The sequence below is a fragment of the Gobio gobio genome, assembly GCF_949357685.1.
Source record: "Gobio gobio genome assembly, chromosome: 15".
Classification (NCBI taxonomy): domain Eukaryota; kingdom Metazoa; phylum Chordata; class Actinopteri; order Cypriniformes; family Gobionidae; genus Gobio; species Gobio gobio.
Genome location: NC_137108.1, coordinates 43,979,619 through 43,995,270, shown reverse-complemented (window position 1 = coordinate 43,995,270; position 15,652 = coordinate 43,979,619). Strand labels below are relative to the sequence as shown.

The 15,652-nt window shown below is 36.5% G+C and overlaps 1 protein-coding gene across 1 annotated transcript; it reads left to right on the top strand.

Moving 5' to 3' along the window:
* The first annotated feature begins 1,669 nt into the window (after positions 1 to 1,669).
* On the top strand, positions 1,670 to 12,143 carry LOC307139070 (uncharacterized protein). The gene is made up of 7 exons (XM_079837872.1): positions 1,670 to 1,911; positions 7,779 to 8,001; positions 8,113 to 8,226; positions 8,842 to 8,898; positions 9,008 to 9,208; positions 11,055 to 11,174; positions 11,276 to 12,143. The coding sequence occupies exons 2-7, from the start codon at positions 7,828 to 7,830 to the stop codon at positions 11,339 to 11,341; spliced, it is 732 nt and encodes a 243-aa protein (XP_079693998.1). The 5' UTR covers positions 1,670 to 1,911; positions 7,779 to 7,827; the 3' UTR covers positions 11,342 to 12,143.
* Positions 12,144 to 15,652: the final 3,509 nt, after the last annotated feature.

The window sequence follows — 15,652 nt, the reverse complement described above, 5'->3', positions numbered from 1 at the left end:
TTGCTGGAGTAAATAAATGAATAACTAAGCACAATCACACATCGGCACATCAGCTTCACATAAATAGTTTTGAGTCTTGTTGGTTCTTGCATGTCGCGTGCCTATTTGTCATATCTTATGTTGTGTCACGATTCAGTCACAAGAACGAATGAACCAGTGGGATTCAAAGTAATCAAAGTGGCATTACAAAGCTTGGAATGATTATAATTAAATATAACTCATATTGTGTTGAACTGAAAAAAGCAAGTCATAAATGTCTAGGTTGCCTTGTTGGTGAGTAAATTATGGGGTAATTTTAAGTCTGTTTCTATTAATTGGTGAAAAGCACTCATTGTTTGTAATTTTTTTTTTTTTACAGGAACCCAAAGGTCCTGCACCAACTGTAGTGCTTAACGGCTCTCCTGATCCCCTCAAGGCTGAAAGTGTCAGCATTATAATGGACAACGTGAACATTATAAGAGAGGCAGACATTGACATTACACAGGCTGTGGAATGCCTGTTTGCAGCCTATTTTCTTTTCAATGTTCAGCTTGCCATTAAGAACACAAAGATTTTCATTCAAAAATACATGCTTAAACTAAGATCTCGTCATGACACAAGAATACCAATACCTGTACTAAAAATGTACAGTCAACTTGTGTAAATAATACTATTTAATAAATGTGTTATTTTTGTTAGGATTGTGATTAGTTTCCTCAGTTCAGAGACATTTAAAAGAATGGTATATATGTACATAGGGTATATAAGCAAGCTGGTATATATTAAAAATTTAAAATGCGTGAATGTTTATTAAATTGAAAAAGAGTAAAATGTTCAATTACAATTTTAAAAAAGTACAATTGCAGTTAATATTAAATGGTTGTATGTAATTAAACATTTCAAGTTTAGCTGTCTAACACAGATACAGAGATGTAATTTTAAATGTTTATGTATGTTTTTTAAAAAGTGAAAATGCTTGGTCTAATACAGAATATACAGATTTTAAATGTTTATATATGTTTTTTAAAAAGTGAAAATGCTTGGTCTAATACAGAATATACAGATTTTAAATGTTTATGTATGTTTTTTAAAAAGTGAAAATGCTTGGTCTAATACAGATTTGAAATGATAATATTTATTCTATTTTTTTAAATAATAAATTTAATGAATTTTAAATTTTTGTACTGTCTGGATTGGTTATATTATTAAATACCGGTGATAACTTAATAATAAAGAACCCTTAAATGGTTCTAAAAAGAACCATCTAACTTGGATTCCAAGAACCATTTGGGGTTCTTTTTAATGAACCCTTTAATATGGTTCTATATAGAACCATTTTGGGGTTCCATATATGAAGCAGGTGATAGAACCATTTCTGGTTCTAAATAGAACCATTTCTTTTAAGAGTGTATGACGGTAACTTGTTCCATTACAACAGTTTGTTTTAAAGAACCGGCTCACAAAATTGATTCAGTGATTCATTTATGTCATCGCGTAATGCGTCACCACGTGATCTATGACATCCCACATTGCATCAAAACAAAACATCAGTTAGAACCTAAATATAATTTGTATTCATATTAAACAATGATCAAATTAATAGTACATCTATTGGATGAAAATCGTTTTCTTCTTGTGTTAAAATAAAATGCAATAAACGACTCTTCTCGGTTCAGTGAGTGAGTGTTGTGAGAACCGCTCGATCAGATTCAGTTTGATGCGCGAACGAATCTTTGGCTGGACACTATCGAACTGGTTCAGGAGATTCATTTAAAATATCCGACTCAAAAGAACGATTCACCGACACCGCTGTTTTGGGCCAATCCTAGCTTAGCAGAGTTCATTTTGCTGTTGAACAGCTAGTTAAACGTCACCAAAGTTTCGACATTTCCCTAAAATCTTGTTCATGAACTTTTGACTGTCAGTCACAGGGTAAGTCTGAGTTGTTTCTTAAGAGCTCTCTGAAATAATATTGAAAAAGTACATTTTGCGTCACGGTGGAAGTACGCAGTTCCAGTTTCTGCCGATAAATAAACTACAGCTGTGTTAATAATCAGCCTGTTCTAGAATTAGTCTGGGAAGGAGAACCAAATTACAGTTTATTATTACATACAGTTTATTATTTGAAAATTATGTTGGACAAATTGTTACCAGTTTAGTGAATTTTGTTTATCATAATTGTTTTCCTGTTTAAATTTTAAAGGGATAGTTCACCCAATAATAAAAAGATAGAAAGAGGTTTGGAACAACTTGAAGTTGAGTAAATGCAGTGGCGCCACCAGGGGGTGGCCAGGCCGACTCCTGGCCACCCCACTGGCCACCCCATGGCCAGTATAAATTTTAGTAGCATCAGTTATGCATTTCATCCCTAATGCACAGCCAGGCAGGCAAGCCGCTCTAGACCTTCGATCACACACAGCCCGCCCCGCCCCCGATGCCGCTGTTGCGCGCTCAGACAGCAACAGTAAAGGTCAGCGCGTGCCCGTCAGTCAACAGTTTCAAAAGAAGTAAGAAGACAAAGAAGACTACCGTAAATAAGTCAAAAAATATTCTTTAGTAAAAGAAGACGGGGAATTATGTGTCGTGACGTGCTTTTTAAGTGCCAAATGGTTACAGTATACTGTTACAGCAGCTTTTTGATGTGTCTTTGACACGTTTTGACAAGAGTTAACGTTACCTAGCTAACGTCGTTAGCTGGTGCAAGTTATATCAATTTTCAGACAATGAAGAGAAAGTCCACAGACATCTCTTCTTATTTTAAGAAGAAAAGTACAGGAGGAGTGAAAGAGATGGCAGGGGAGCAAGAGAGGCTTAGTAATAGTGAGGATGAGGAGGAGGATGCTTTTATTTGTATCTGCCAGTATCTGCTTTTCCCCAGTAACTGTTTTGTTTGCAATAAATGTACACCTTATGCCAAATATAATTGCAAAATAAAACAGAATTGTTGTGCAACTCAAAATGTTAACTGTACTGTTATTAGTCTATGCACATTATATAATTAGTAACATTAAATATAACACAATAAACCAAAGTATATCAGTAGGAGTTTCCTTAAGTCTTTCTGATAGTTTTCTACAGGCCGGTTTACTACACCAGTAGAATACAATTCTGAAATTATGGTTTCTAGTTTTGGTGTGCCACCCCAAGATTTTAAGTGGCCCCATCTGGCCACCCCTATGAAAAATTTCTGTAGGCGCCACTGAGTAAATGATGATAGAATTTAAGTTTTTGGGTGAACTATCCCTTCAAGTAAAGGAGATATTATGATACTTTATCCTTAAAAGAACCTGTTGTGACAACATGCTCCGCTATGCCATCATTTGTTAACTGAACTGTATCTTTTTGTCCTGGGGCCTCATGTATAAAACTTTCCGTCGATTTCATCCTAAAAGTTCTAAGGTATGGGGGGACGAAACCTGCAAAAACATTAAATAAATAAATCCACAACATTCTACACAATTATATATACAAAAATAAATGTGCAAATAAATACATAAATAAATGCATAAATCCACATATTCCCGCATAAATAATTAAATGTGCGAGGAGATAAATAATTCAATATATATAACAAATGTTGGGGGGAATAAATCACAATTTTCAAGGAAATATTAAACTGAAAGTTGACCATTTACTTTTAACCGTTTGTTCATTTTTGAATGTGTTTGTATTTATTTTTCCGCAATATGCTAATGAGGAGGTGTGTGACACCATTGGCTGATGGATGTTGACGCCCTCCTCATTAGCATGTTAGGCCAAGGAAAAATAAATACTGAGCTACTCAAATGAATAAACTATTTAATTGGAGGGCGAGGGCGGGGGTTGTGTTTGCAACTTCCAGTTTAGCATCCCCCCCCCATCTCCTCCTCGAAATAACCATATACAGAGCTTACCACGCCTAGTTTTACTATGCATAACATCATCTGCATATCATTTCCATCCACGTGATACCACGTTTAACGGTTCCTAAGACATGAGGAAAATATGAGAGATGGACGTCACATTACATTGCTAAAAATCATTCAGTATTGCCTTGTTTTAGAATAAATAGGCTAAATCAAATTTATATAAAATACATTTAGAAAGTTTTCAAAGAAGAGTTATAATCAATCTTTCCATTGGCCAAGTAGTATTTTTAATTGCTTCAAATAAATCAAATTTATGCAGTTTTGCCTATAAGGTGAACACATTTTTAATGGAAACATATCTTACCGCTTCCTTCAAATATCCTGCCAATACAATGGTATTGTTCATAAGATTTGTAAGACCACAGAAATGGTTATCATTAGGCTACTGTACTGTCTGTCTGTGCAGGACAGCAACAGCACACCTGCGTGCTGCAGAGTATTTACAGTGGCATTGGCCAATGGACCGGTCGATCACAGAGCGAGTCCTTCAGTATCTGTGCCATTCCATTATGTTGCTCTGCTTGGACGGAGTCAAGTGCGCGTCATTGATCATTATTCACACTAAAATATTTCCTCAGAACATGAGTTCTGCTATTTAGAACACAATTTAAAGCAGAATTATCATGCACCACAGATCTGTGCGTAGTGAGTGTGTAAGAACAATTTCATGAAAGTGTGGGATTTACCAACTTGTACTTATATGTAGAAATGTGTGTAAATATAAGCACTAGGGGTGTAACGATTCGTTTTAACAACGATTCGATTCGTATCACGATTTGAGGTTGTCGATACGATTCAAGGACGATATTGGTTCATTTAGAACGATACGATCCGAAACGATTCAGTGACTTGAAATCGATTCAGTAACTTTTTAGCCAAAAATTGTGTGACTGAAATAAATATCTGGATACTGCTCAATGCAGGTGAAGTTTCCTAGATTCCTGTTGTTTCTTGTAAGGGAATCAGGTATCAATTAATTATGGATATAAACAAACAAGTAAACAACAATTAATGGCAAATGCATTCAAATTTTATTTGAATAAAGTGCAACCAACAGTTTAGGTTGAATTAAAAGGAAGTTAACCTTTTCTGCTCTCATTTTCAATTTTCAATACATTTTCAATAAAAGCACAGTAAGTGCAACCAACATTTCAACAGTAGGTTAACCTGCTACTTCTGCTTTTGTTTTCCAACATAAAAATATTACAATATTAGTATAAAAAATAAAGTGAAACTAACTACTCTTCAGGTTTAATTAATAGTAGGTTTACCTGCTACTTTTGCTGTTGTTTTACAACATTAAAATAATCAAAATACAATATTAATATCAAAAATAAAGTGCAACCAACATTTCTTCAGGTTGAATAAACTGGCTGAACCTGCTACTACTCTCAGTTTAATAAACAAACAATATTTAACAAAGATAAAATGTAACCAACTACTCTTCAATGACTCTACAGATTTCTTTTTCAAAAATATCAACATGATCTGACCGCAGAACACTTCTCTGTGCGTTCACTATGTTGCCAGCAGTACAAAAACTCGCTCTGCAGGCACACTGGTGTCAGGAATTCACAGGTAACATTTAGCAAGGGTTGAAAGTACAGGTAAAACGTTACTAACTTAGCTCTTTCTCCTGGTGGCTTGATAAGTTCTCGCACGTTGGCTTCTCTGTCATCCGCCATGCTATGTTTTGTTTTCTTAGCGCTGCTGCTGGTGCGTGGCGATGACGTCACAGATAGGCAGACTTAATCGAGTAACGTTTAACGGCTTTATCATTAAAAGTGCTAAGAAAAAATATCCATATAAAGTCTGACGTGCTTAAATCCAATGCGTTATTTCCCATGATCGATACAATCGATTGATTACCTTTTAAAACGATGTTAGATCGATATATGTCGTCCGGAAGGCCATCTTGCCGAGCACAGATCGATGTAGTTAGATCATAGGAAAATAAATCGATACATCGATGTAGTAGATGAATCGTTACACCCCTAATAAGCACACATCTGAGCATGCTTACGCAGAGAATCTAGTGGTAGAATTGCGATACTACGCACAAAAAACATTTAAGAGTGTCACAGTATGCATTAAAGGTGCACTATGTAAAAATTTTTCAGTAAAATATCCAAAAAACACTAGGCCAGTGTTATATATTTTGTTCAGTTGAGTACTTAAAATATCCCAAATATTTCCAACTATTTGTAAATCGTGAGAAAATTGCTCTTTTAACCAAGGAACCGGGACGTGTGAAGGAGTCGCCTGTCGATTGCATCATATCTGCTTACTCTCGGTTTCCGGTTTTATTTTGCAGAAACTCTTTACTCTCAATGCAGTGTGAACAAGTGTCATAGCAGCCGCCGAGCGAACACACAGAGTAACATCATAACATCATTTTCAACACACTCAGATGTGTCTAATATGATAAATAGAGCTGCGTTACCTCATACTCATGACCGGAAAAGCGTAAGTGGCGCCGGTGACTGTGGCATAATAAAAGTCCCGCCGGTGACTATGCCATAATAACAGTCCCGCAGCTCGCAAGGCGTGTGTTGCGCTCATCTTATTAACAATCGCTCCAGCGGCCTTACTCAGCTCCACAACACTCGGTCCTGCTCTGCTTCATACTACAGTAACGTTAATAATCGCATCCAGAATCCTATCCCGATTCTTTTCCACCGCCTGTGAGGTGAAGACCACATGTCCCAAGATTCTGCGCTCAAACGTGGCGTCATCAAACTACGCCTTTGTTTTGAACAGGCGACCTCTAGTGGACGGAAAAGTTACATAGTACAGCTTTAAGCAATCTACATATGTCCTGCGTTTCCTTTAATTATAAAACACTAAATGTATATTTATATTTTTTTGTCATTTTAAACACGATGCGTAATTTGTGTCAAACCCTGTAAAAGACAGCTGTGACAAATGTTGGATGCAATTATTTCCTTGGCCCCAACCTACATCCAGTTCCCTTTCCGAAATCCTCAACAAGCCGAAATAAAATAGGGCTTTCATGCTATCGCCAGATTCCCAAACATAATCGGAGCCATAGACCGCACCCACCTCGGCAGAAAAGCACCATCAACCAACAAATTGAATGATGTAAATAGAAAAGGGTTTCATTCTGTTAATGTGCAAATCATGTGATGCAAATGTGTTGTTGTTAAATGTCGTTGCGTGACTCTTCTGTGTTTGTGAAGTTCCTCTTCTTTGCCATTATTGTGGTGAGGAAAAAAACACAATCACATGATTTTTAAAGGGATGTGTTGTCACCATATATGGTTCATTGGAGGCGTTTCCGAATGCTAATGACCCTGAACGAGTATGGTACTTGCGCACATGTGGGATTTATCAACAATGATTGCTTACTCATGTGAGTAAGAATTGTGTGCGCACGTTTGATAAATACGGATTTTCTTGTACTTAGAAACATTCTAAATTTCAGTCGTAGGACAACCTTTTCTGTGCACTGTTGATAAATGAGGGCCACTGTCCTCCAGAGTTTAGCTCCAGCTCTAATCAAACACACCTGAACCAGCTAATCTGGGGCTTCAGGATTACTAGAAAGCGGTGAGTTTTATCAGGGTTGGAGCTAAACTCTGCAGGACAGTGGCCCTCCAGGGCCGACGTTGCCCATCCCTGGTCTAGAGTGTCGGTACAGTGCGCACATATTTATGCCTAGTTTATTTTTTATAAATCCCGATAAAAGCGTGGAAAATGCCATTTTTGTGCGTACGCAACGTTTATACATCAGTGTATAATATACCACTTATACCCCTGTGCCTTTTGGGAGAACTGGCTTCTTTGTTTCTCCTCTGACACTTGATTTGAATTGATGTATTGACCCAAATATGATGTACTAACTAGAATGATTTGCTTGTCTTTACACAGGAAGTTTGGCCTTTATCACCTGTTGAAGTCCATCACCTCGGTCTGCAGCATGTCTCTGACAGTGTCTCAGGGTGAGGGTTTGACGGTCATCACCGTCACCTCAAACCCAAAGAGCAAATGGCCCATTCTGTGTCAGATTCTGGGTTTTCTGTGCTGCAGTCCAGTGTGTTTCGTATCTCAGGGTATGAAAGGAAAGCTGACGAACATCCACACAGCTCTTGGGGTGAATGAAACAATATTACACATCTTTTTAATATTTTCATTTGAAGACTTTTGCATGTTAAGTTGATTTTTAAATGTTGAGATGTGCAAACATTGTTTTTTTATTTCGTAGATTATGCAGATAATAGTTGGATTCGTCAATATTGTGTTTGGGATTTTGCTTAAAAGCGTTGAGGTATGGAACCTCAATACAGATAATGATGGTGCTTTTTGGATCGGTGGCGTGGTAAGAATTATCTTGCAAATTTTTTATGTTTCTAAATCATTTCATCTGTTGTCAAATTTGTAGGTACATTTAAAAAAGAAAAAAGACTTTGTAACAAATAAGTATGTTTGAAAATGAGAAATCGATTTTAAAAGACTTTTTTGAAATACCATTTTTATATATTAATTCATATTTGTCATGTGTTTTGAAAAACATTTGATTTAATTAAGAATGTCTAAAATACTTTCCCTACATGTGAGTGTGCACATGTTTGCAAATTATTCAAACTTATTTTTTCCTCAAAAATACCCCCGCACGCATATTTCGTATTTTTTAATATTTAAAAAATACTAAACTTAATATTTTAAGAAATAAGTTTTATTGGTTTAATTTTTTTTATACTTGATGTTTTTATTTACACCACCTGAGCAGGTGGCACAGAAGCATCACAATTCATTGATTTGAATTACATTTTCTTTTATTAAAGAAAAACGTAGATTCTGGTGGATGCGATGCATTTTTATGATTTTGTTCAGGATAACATGAAGATCTGATGGGTCACTAAACCTAAATTCCACCTTTCATTTGAATGACTATGTTTGGATGCACTGCACTTTTTATTTGTTTGCTTTTTAGGTCCTTGTAGTTGGAATCGTGACTATTATTGGAGCCAAGTTTCCCAGTCCTTGTCTGGTAAGTGTCTATCAAAGCCATATCATACATTTTATCTGTGTTTTGGACAGTTCTGGTTTTGAAAAATTCTTTTAAGCACCTCAGTTTTTATATTGTTTGTGTTTTACAGCTGGTTATTGTAATGTTTCTGAATCTCGGCAGTGCTGCAATGGCTATCACAGCTGTTGTGCTGTATTCAGTGGACCTGGCACATGGAACTTATCTAAACTGTGACAGTCATTATTATTCGTCTTACGATAACCATGCTACGGCTTCCCCTGAAGAGACGAGGAGTCTGGAGAACTGCATGGACTACAAATATCTCATTCAGGTAATTATAATATTTGTTTTATTTATTAAATCGTGTAAGATCAAAATTCCAGTCCTGTTGAAGCTCGTAATTTAAACAAGCTACTAAAGTAGTTAATTAATTTAATCTTTTAAAAAAATTAGCTATACTTCAAGTGGGTAAAGAGTAGGAATGCACTGATATGAAAAGTTTGGCCGATATCAATAACCGCAAATTCTTTATATGTGAAAGCCCATACATCTAAATAAATCTAAATCTTTATATAATTTTTAAAAGCCTGCTTACAAAAACAAAAGTCTCCCCATTAAAGGCCATGTCCCAAGCACACAATTGTGTTAATAATTTGATGTAGCCTATATGACAGTTGCACTTAACCATATTTTCCTTTTTGAAGTGATTTCAAACATATTTCAAGCAATTCAAAGAGTAGGGGTATGAAGGTAAATTGATGCCATAAAGAATCGTAAGCGCAGGCTAAGATTTGTAAAGGTGTAAATTGCCTTTCAAGTGTAAGAATCATGTATTGTGAGACTGCAGCTTCATGTTAACGCAAAATAAATAAGATCTGTATTCTTCTGACTTCCATTTTTGACATTTGCAACAGTTAATTTTTTTTTACACAAAAGTTGGTTTTACGCGGTCAATCTGTTTTGCAGTTCCTGACTCTGATGTTTTCGCTTGCAAATCGATGTTCACAGTTGTGCAATGATTTTGGCCGTATCTTGGCGAAAGAAACATGTCCAAAGTCTTAGCACAGAAAAATGGAAGTCAGAAGAATACAGATCATATTTATTTTGCGTTAACATGAAGCTGCAGTTTCACAATACATGGATTACACTTAGGAATAACAGTAAAATGCTGCAAATATTTTTTTTTCTTACACTTGAAAGGCAATTTACACCTTTACAAAACTTATCTTGCACATGCAAATTTAATTTACGCTTGCAATCTTATGTACACTTTCACAAATCTTACCCTGCGCTTGCGATTCTTTATGGCATCAAGTTACCTTCACATAGGGGCCCTATTTTAATAATCTAAGTGCATGGTCTAAAGCGCTGGAGCACTGTCGTGTCCCAATCTACTTTTGCCAGTTTAACGATGGGAAACATGGTCTGCACGCCCGGCATATGATCTAAAAGGGTTGTCCCTATTCTCTTAATGAATCATGGGTGTGTTTTGGGCATAACGTGCAATAAACCAATCAGAGTCATATCTCCCATTCCCTTTAAAAGCCAGTTGTGCTCGCTACATAGCGGATTCGCTATTTACATGGCGGAATTTGTAAGTGGAAAAACTGAATGCTTCTCTAGGGAGGAAACGGATCTGCTCGTGCACGAGGTTAAAACGTGCAAGCAGACCATCTACGGGACGAGTCGGATTCCACAAAAGCTCCCTAAACTTATGACCTGTAGACATTTTTATATTTATGTACACAATAATAATCTTTTACATTTTAATCCTTTAATTTTTCATATTTAAAAATGTTTGTGTGCTGCTGCGCATCCCTTTGTGTGTAATAAGCAGAGTGTACGCGCGTTGTGCACCCGCCTATAGGTGCATATTACTAACACGCCCTTCAAATGACACAACAAAAATATTTCAGTTGCCTCAAATAGCAACGCGCTAACAATGCGCCTGAACACACCTCGTTTTCAGACCCGCACGCTCATGGGCATACAAATGGGTGCAAATGCATTTGCAATTTAAACAACGTGGTGCAGCAAACTAGCAAAAAACACTTGCATCACCCCTGGGCCGCATTGCACCGTGTGTATGATAGGGCCCCTGGTGTTACTACTATATTTCTTATAGACTGTATTGACTATTTCTTCCTCAAGTGACTCTGATCTTTACCCACCTCTAGATGATCGTCGGAGGACTAAATATCATGATGATCGTGTTGTCGGTCTTTCAGCTCTGCGTGACGATCAGTTTCTGTGTTTTGACCGGGAAAGCTTTGTGCAAGAAGGATGAGGATGAAAAGGTACTGTATCATCACCACAGTCGCATCAATCAATCAGTCAAATCCACTGTGATCATGACAGATTCTGAGAGCTGCTCTGTGTGTTCATGTTTGTTTTGCAGTCGGTGGAGGATCCAGAACTTCACAAGCCGCTCCTGGAGGACGCCATTGTCGCTCCTGCATGTTAGAGAGAGAACATACAAAGCAACATAAACCGTATATACACCGCCTCTCAGTATAGTAGTGAGATGATTTAAAGCAGATTATGCCTTGATACATGTTTATTCTTATAAGGTCCTTAAACATTTGGTTATGCTTTCTATACATATGTTTGTCATTTTGTTTGTCACAATTTAAATCTGACTTTAGATGAAGCAGGTGTTCACCCCAATCTGACGTTTAAGAGAAGTGGTTCAATCCTAAGAGCAAAGTTCAACTTTTCTTTGAAAATCGTGATAGTATTGAAGCTGAATGTAGTGGAAAAAATATTATGGTTGAATCATTTCTCATTTTCGAGGATCTTGAAATCAAGACCCTTTTACTTGTGCAAAGATGCAAATTTGTCCTGAATTATTGTCCTGTGGCTATTTGCACGTTTCCACCAGCAGATGGTGTTAACATGCTGAAGTGTTATATGCCAACAAGCAAAATGTGATCAAAAGTAGGAAGAACTTTCACCATGAACACTTCCCCCCATAAGAGCTTGAAAAGCTATAAACATATATGATCAATTTTATGGTGTATAAATGCAAGCATTCCTTCATGGCTGGGCTTACGTTTGACTACATTTGTTACCACTTTTGACATTGACAAGATTAATATGCTTAAAGAAATTCAATTCTTGTAAATTAGATTTTATAATCTCAGCACCTACTTATCATGAGCACCTTATTCTATATGGCACCAAAAAGTAAATGGACACATTTCTTTTGCTATAATAATGGTTTGACTGTTAAAAGACTTGTTACTTAATAAAGAATATTGAATTGAGTTGAAGTTATTTTTGTGAGACAAGAGGCATGAAACTATAACTAGTCCCGTTACACTCTTAAAAAAAAAGGTTCTATATGGCACCAAAAATGGTTCTTGGCTCGTAATCATAGGGGAACCTTTTTTAGTGCTATATAGCACCAATTTTGGTGCTTCAGCAGTTCTTCAGAGGTGCTATATAGCACCTTAGTCAAAGAACCTTTGAAGAACCACTGAAGCACCAAAATTGGTGCTATATAGGTTCCCTATGATTTTTTTTTTTAGAGTGTATGTATTGTATGAAATCAGTTACATGTGCTTCTTCTCGCTTACATTAGTTTATGTCACTGGGATGTCGGCTGTCTTGATCTGTTTTTAGATTTCCACTTTTGTTCTCAAAGCAGCTGAAACCATCAGCAAGAATCAGTGCTTCAGAACAGGGGTTTTCAAACTTTATGATGCCAAGGACCCCCAAATATGATGAACCTTTATGAGGGACCTCCTTCCTAAAATCCATCTATTTTTATGTTCAAAAAATATTTAAACTGTTAGATAAATAGTAAGGGTGACATTATAAATACAACATATTGTTCCCCGACTTATAAACCTGAAAGAAAAAAAAAAAAAAACATTTTCAATTACAAATTATTTGTATAAGCAACTTTCACAATAAATGTATGTAAGCAGCTTATGTACTGCGTTAACCCTCTGGGGTTCTTCATTTATGGGTCACACTCAGGACCTTCTGGTCAAAAATGACCCGGAGGGCGGGATTAAGATAAAAAAGATTTGAGTAAAATCAATGAAATATATTTTTGTTCAATAATATTTTTTCTTTTTTGGTGTTTTGAGAATTTTATGATTTATAATTATTATTTATGCAATAATTATGACCCATTTTTTCCCATTGAATATAATTTAAAAAGTGATATATTATTATTATTATTTTTTTTATTAAAGCTGTATTTCATTTTAGAGTCAAGCCTAGGCCTCATGAAAGCAATTTTTGAGATCGGTGCCATCCGGTGAACACATTGAGCATTTTTATCATGCAATAGCACATTTTTACCACTATAGTGGATCTTGCGATTTATAAAAGAATGTTAAAAATCGTAGCATCATCGGAATGGTCCGAAACTTGGTGACTTTATTGGTACTTGGTAAATGAACACCCAAAAAATTGGGGACAGGATTTGAAAAGTCTAAGTGGTCGTAAAAAAAATAGTCACACTCAGGACCTTCTGGTCAAAAATGACCCCCATAGGAAATGAATGGGAAATTGGCAAAATACAGAGTTTTTTTGTGCATACAATCTACAAATCAGCCAGGATGCAGAAACAAAGGACTCAACAGTGAAGGGGTGAATCTCTAAAACATCAAGTGCAAAACAGACAAAAAAAACTCTCACACACTTATACAAACAAAAACACATGCACGCACAAATGAACGCGTGCCATTCCAAAAGCTAATTGGGTTTTTGTGTGTTTTTTTTTTTTTTTTTTTTTTTTGTCTGTCTGTCTGTTTTGCACTCTTGCCCCCGGTTTCACAGACAATGCTTAAGCTAATCCTAGACTAAAATGCATGTTTGAGCTATTTTAACTGAAAGAATCTTGCACTGACAAATCTTAAAATATGTCAGTGGCATTGTTTTGTCTCAAGATGCACACCAGTAATGTTTTTTTCTTGGGCACGTTTATAAAAGTTACTTAAATGTCCTAATTGAACTAAGGCCTAATCCTGGCCTGTGAAACCGGGCCTTGATGTTTTAGAGATTCACCCCTTCACTGTTGAGTCCTTTTTTCCTGCATCCTGGCTGATTTGTAGATTGTATGCACAAAAAAACTCTGTATTTTCATATTTTTGCCAATTTCCCATTCATTTCCTATGAGGGTCATTTTTGACCGGAAAATCCTGAGTGTGACTATTTTTTTTACGACCACTTAGACTTTTCAAATCCTGTCAACAATTTTTTTGGGTGTTCATATGCCAAGTAGTACCAATAAAGTCACCAAGTTTCGGACCATTCCGATGAAGCTACGATTTTTTTTTTTAAATTATAAAACGCTTCGGGTAATTTTTGACCCGAAGTACCCCAGAGGGTTAAAAATACCACCTTACAACCCAAGTGAGCAAGATAAAGGGGACTATAGTGAGAAAAACAAACTAAAGAAACAAAGCAATTCTGGAATGTATACGGCAAGAAAGGAGAGAAACATTTAGAAATGTTCGGTAGACTTTATCCGTTTTTGCTTTGTCTTTTTAGTCTCTGAAATTTTCTGGGGACCCCTTAGAACCTTCTGGAGGACCCCTGGGGATCCCCGGACCCCAGTTTGAAAACCCTTGCTTCAGAATATAGTAATTTCATATAGGCATACAAATGCCCTTCTCCTTGCTGTGACATGGTTTCCATGTTCCATTCATTCACAGCTGTCTGGGATTTCTACATTTTTGTAATGATGTGGTGATTTACACTGTCTGTGTGCTCTGTGATCTTGATTATTTATAGTCCAGATGGATTTTAAGCTGTTGAAGGCTTGAATCAAGAAACTTATTTGTTTTTCCTTGCTTATTTTATAGGCCGTTTTCCTTTCGGTTAATCAGAATCAGCTTCTGTCGTTGGTGCCAAACATCAGAACTTGGAAAGACAGCAATTATAGACACAGAATAGTGTGTGTACGGTGAGTTTCAAAGCTATGAGGATGTTCAGACAGTATAGATATGAAGTTGATCTATAAATATGAATTTGTCCAGTTTACATATTGCACTTTTTAAATTGCACAGTGAGGTTCATGACTTAGGAGGGAAAAAATGTAGAATTGAAGATTTGGTGCCCAGCGCCCTTTTAATTGTCTGTATATTTTCGGGCCATGACCCACCTAGTACATTTTCTGTTTGGAACGACACGAGAATGTGTATATAATGCCAGCATTTTCATTTTAGATGAATTGTGGTTTTAAGAATGTGTGTCGATTGGATTAGCTGTTTACCGTAGGCCTACTGACTTGTTGAACTCGATATTCAAGTGTAAAATTAAAGAAAACTGACATTAATTAGTCACTATTGACTTTTTTCAATGAAATGACAAATCTGAGTGCTTATTTTCATGCACATGCTATATCACCTCTTGATTTTGGTAATTTCCTGATCTTCTGAACAAGAACCATGGTTCCTCTCAAGAAAGCCTAGTTTATTCTCTAAGATATTTTTCCTTTCTATATTCATTTTATTAGACCAGGAAGAACCTTAGCATCTTGAGGATTTTCCACATCTGCACCCAATCCTGTTGGGCGAGCTTGTGCGCTATTGGATCCACTCACCTAATAAACATTTATTGGATCTTTTTCAGGGTGAAATTGGTCCAAAATGAAATTATTTCAATGGAGGCCGCATTAAGGAAGAACTAAGGTAACATTGAGACGATAAATGGCTGCACAATGTATTTTTGCATCTCACGCGAAACCGTCCTGGTGCACGTGATGTTTTTCTGCGTTCCTGAGGTCACCTGATGGGGCCGGACTCAATGTGAGGCA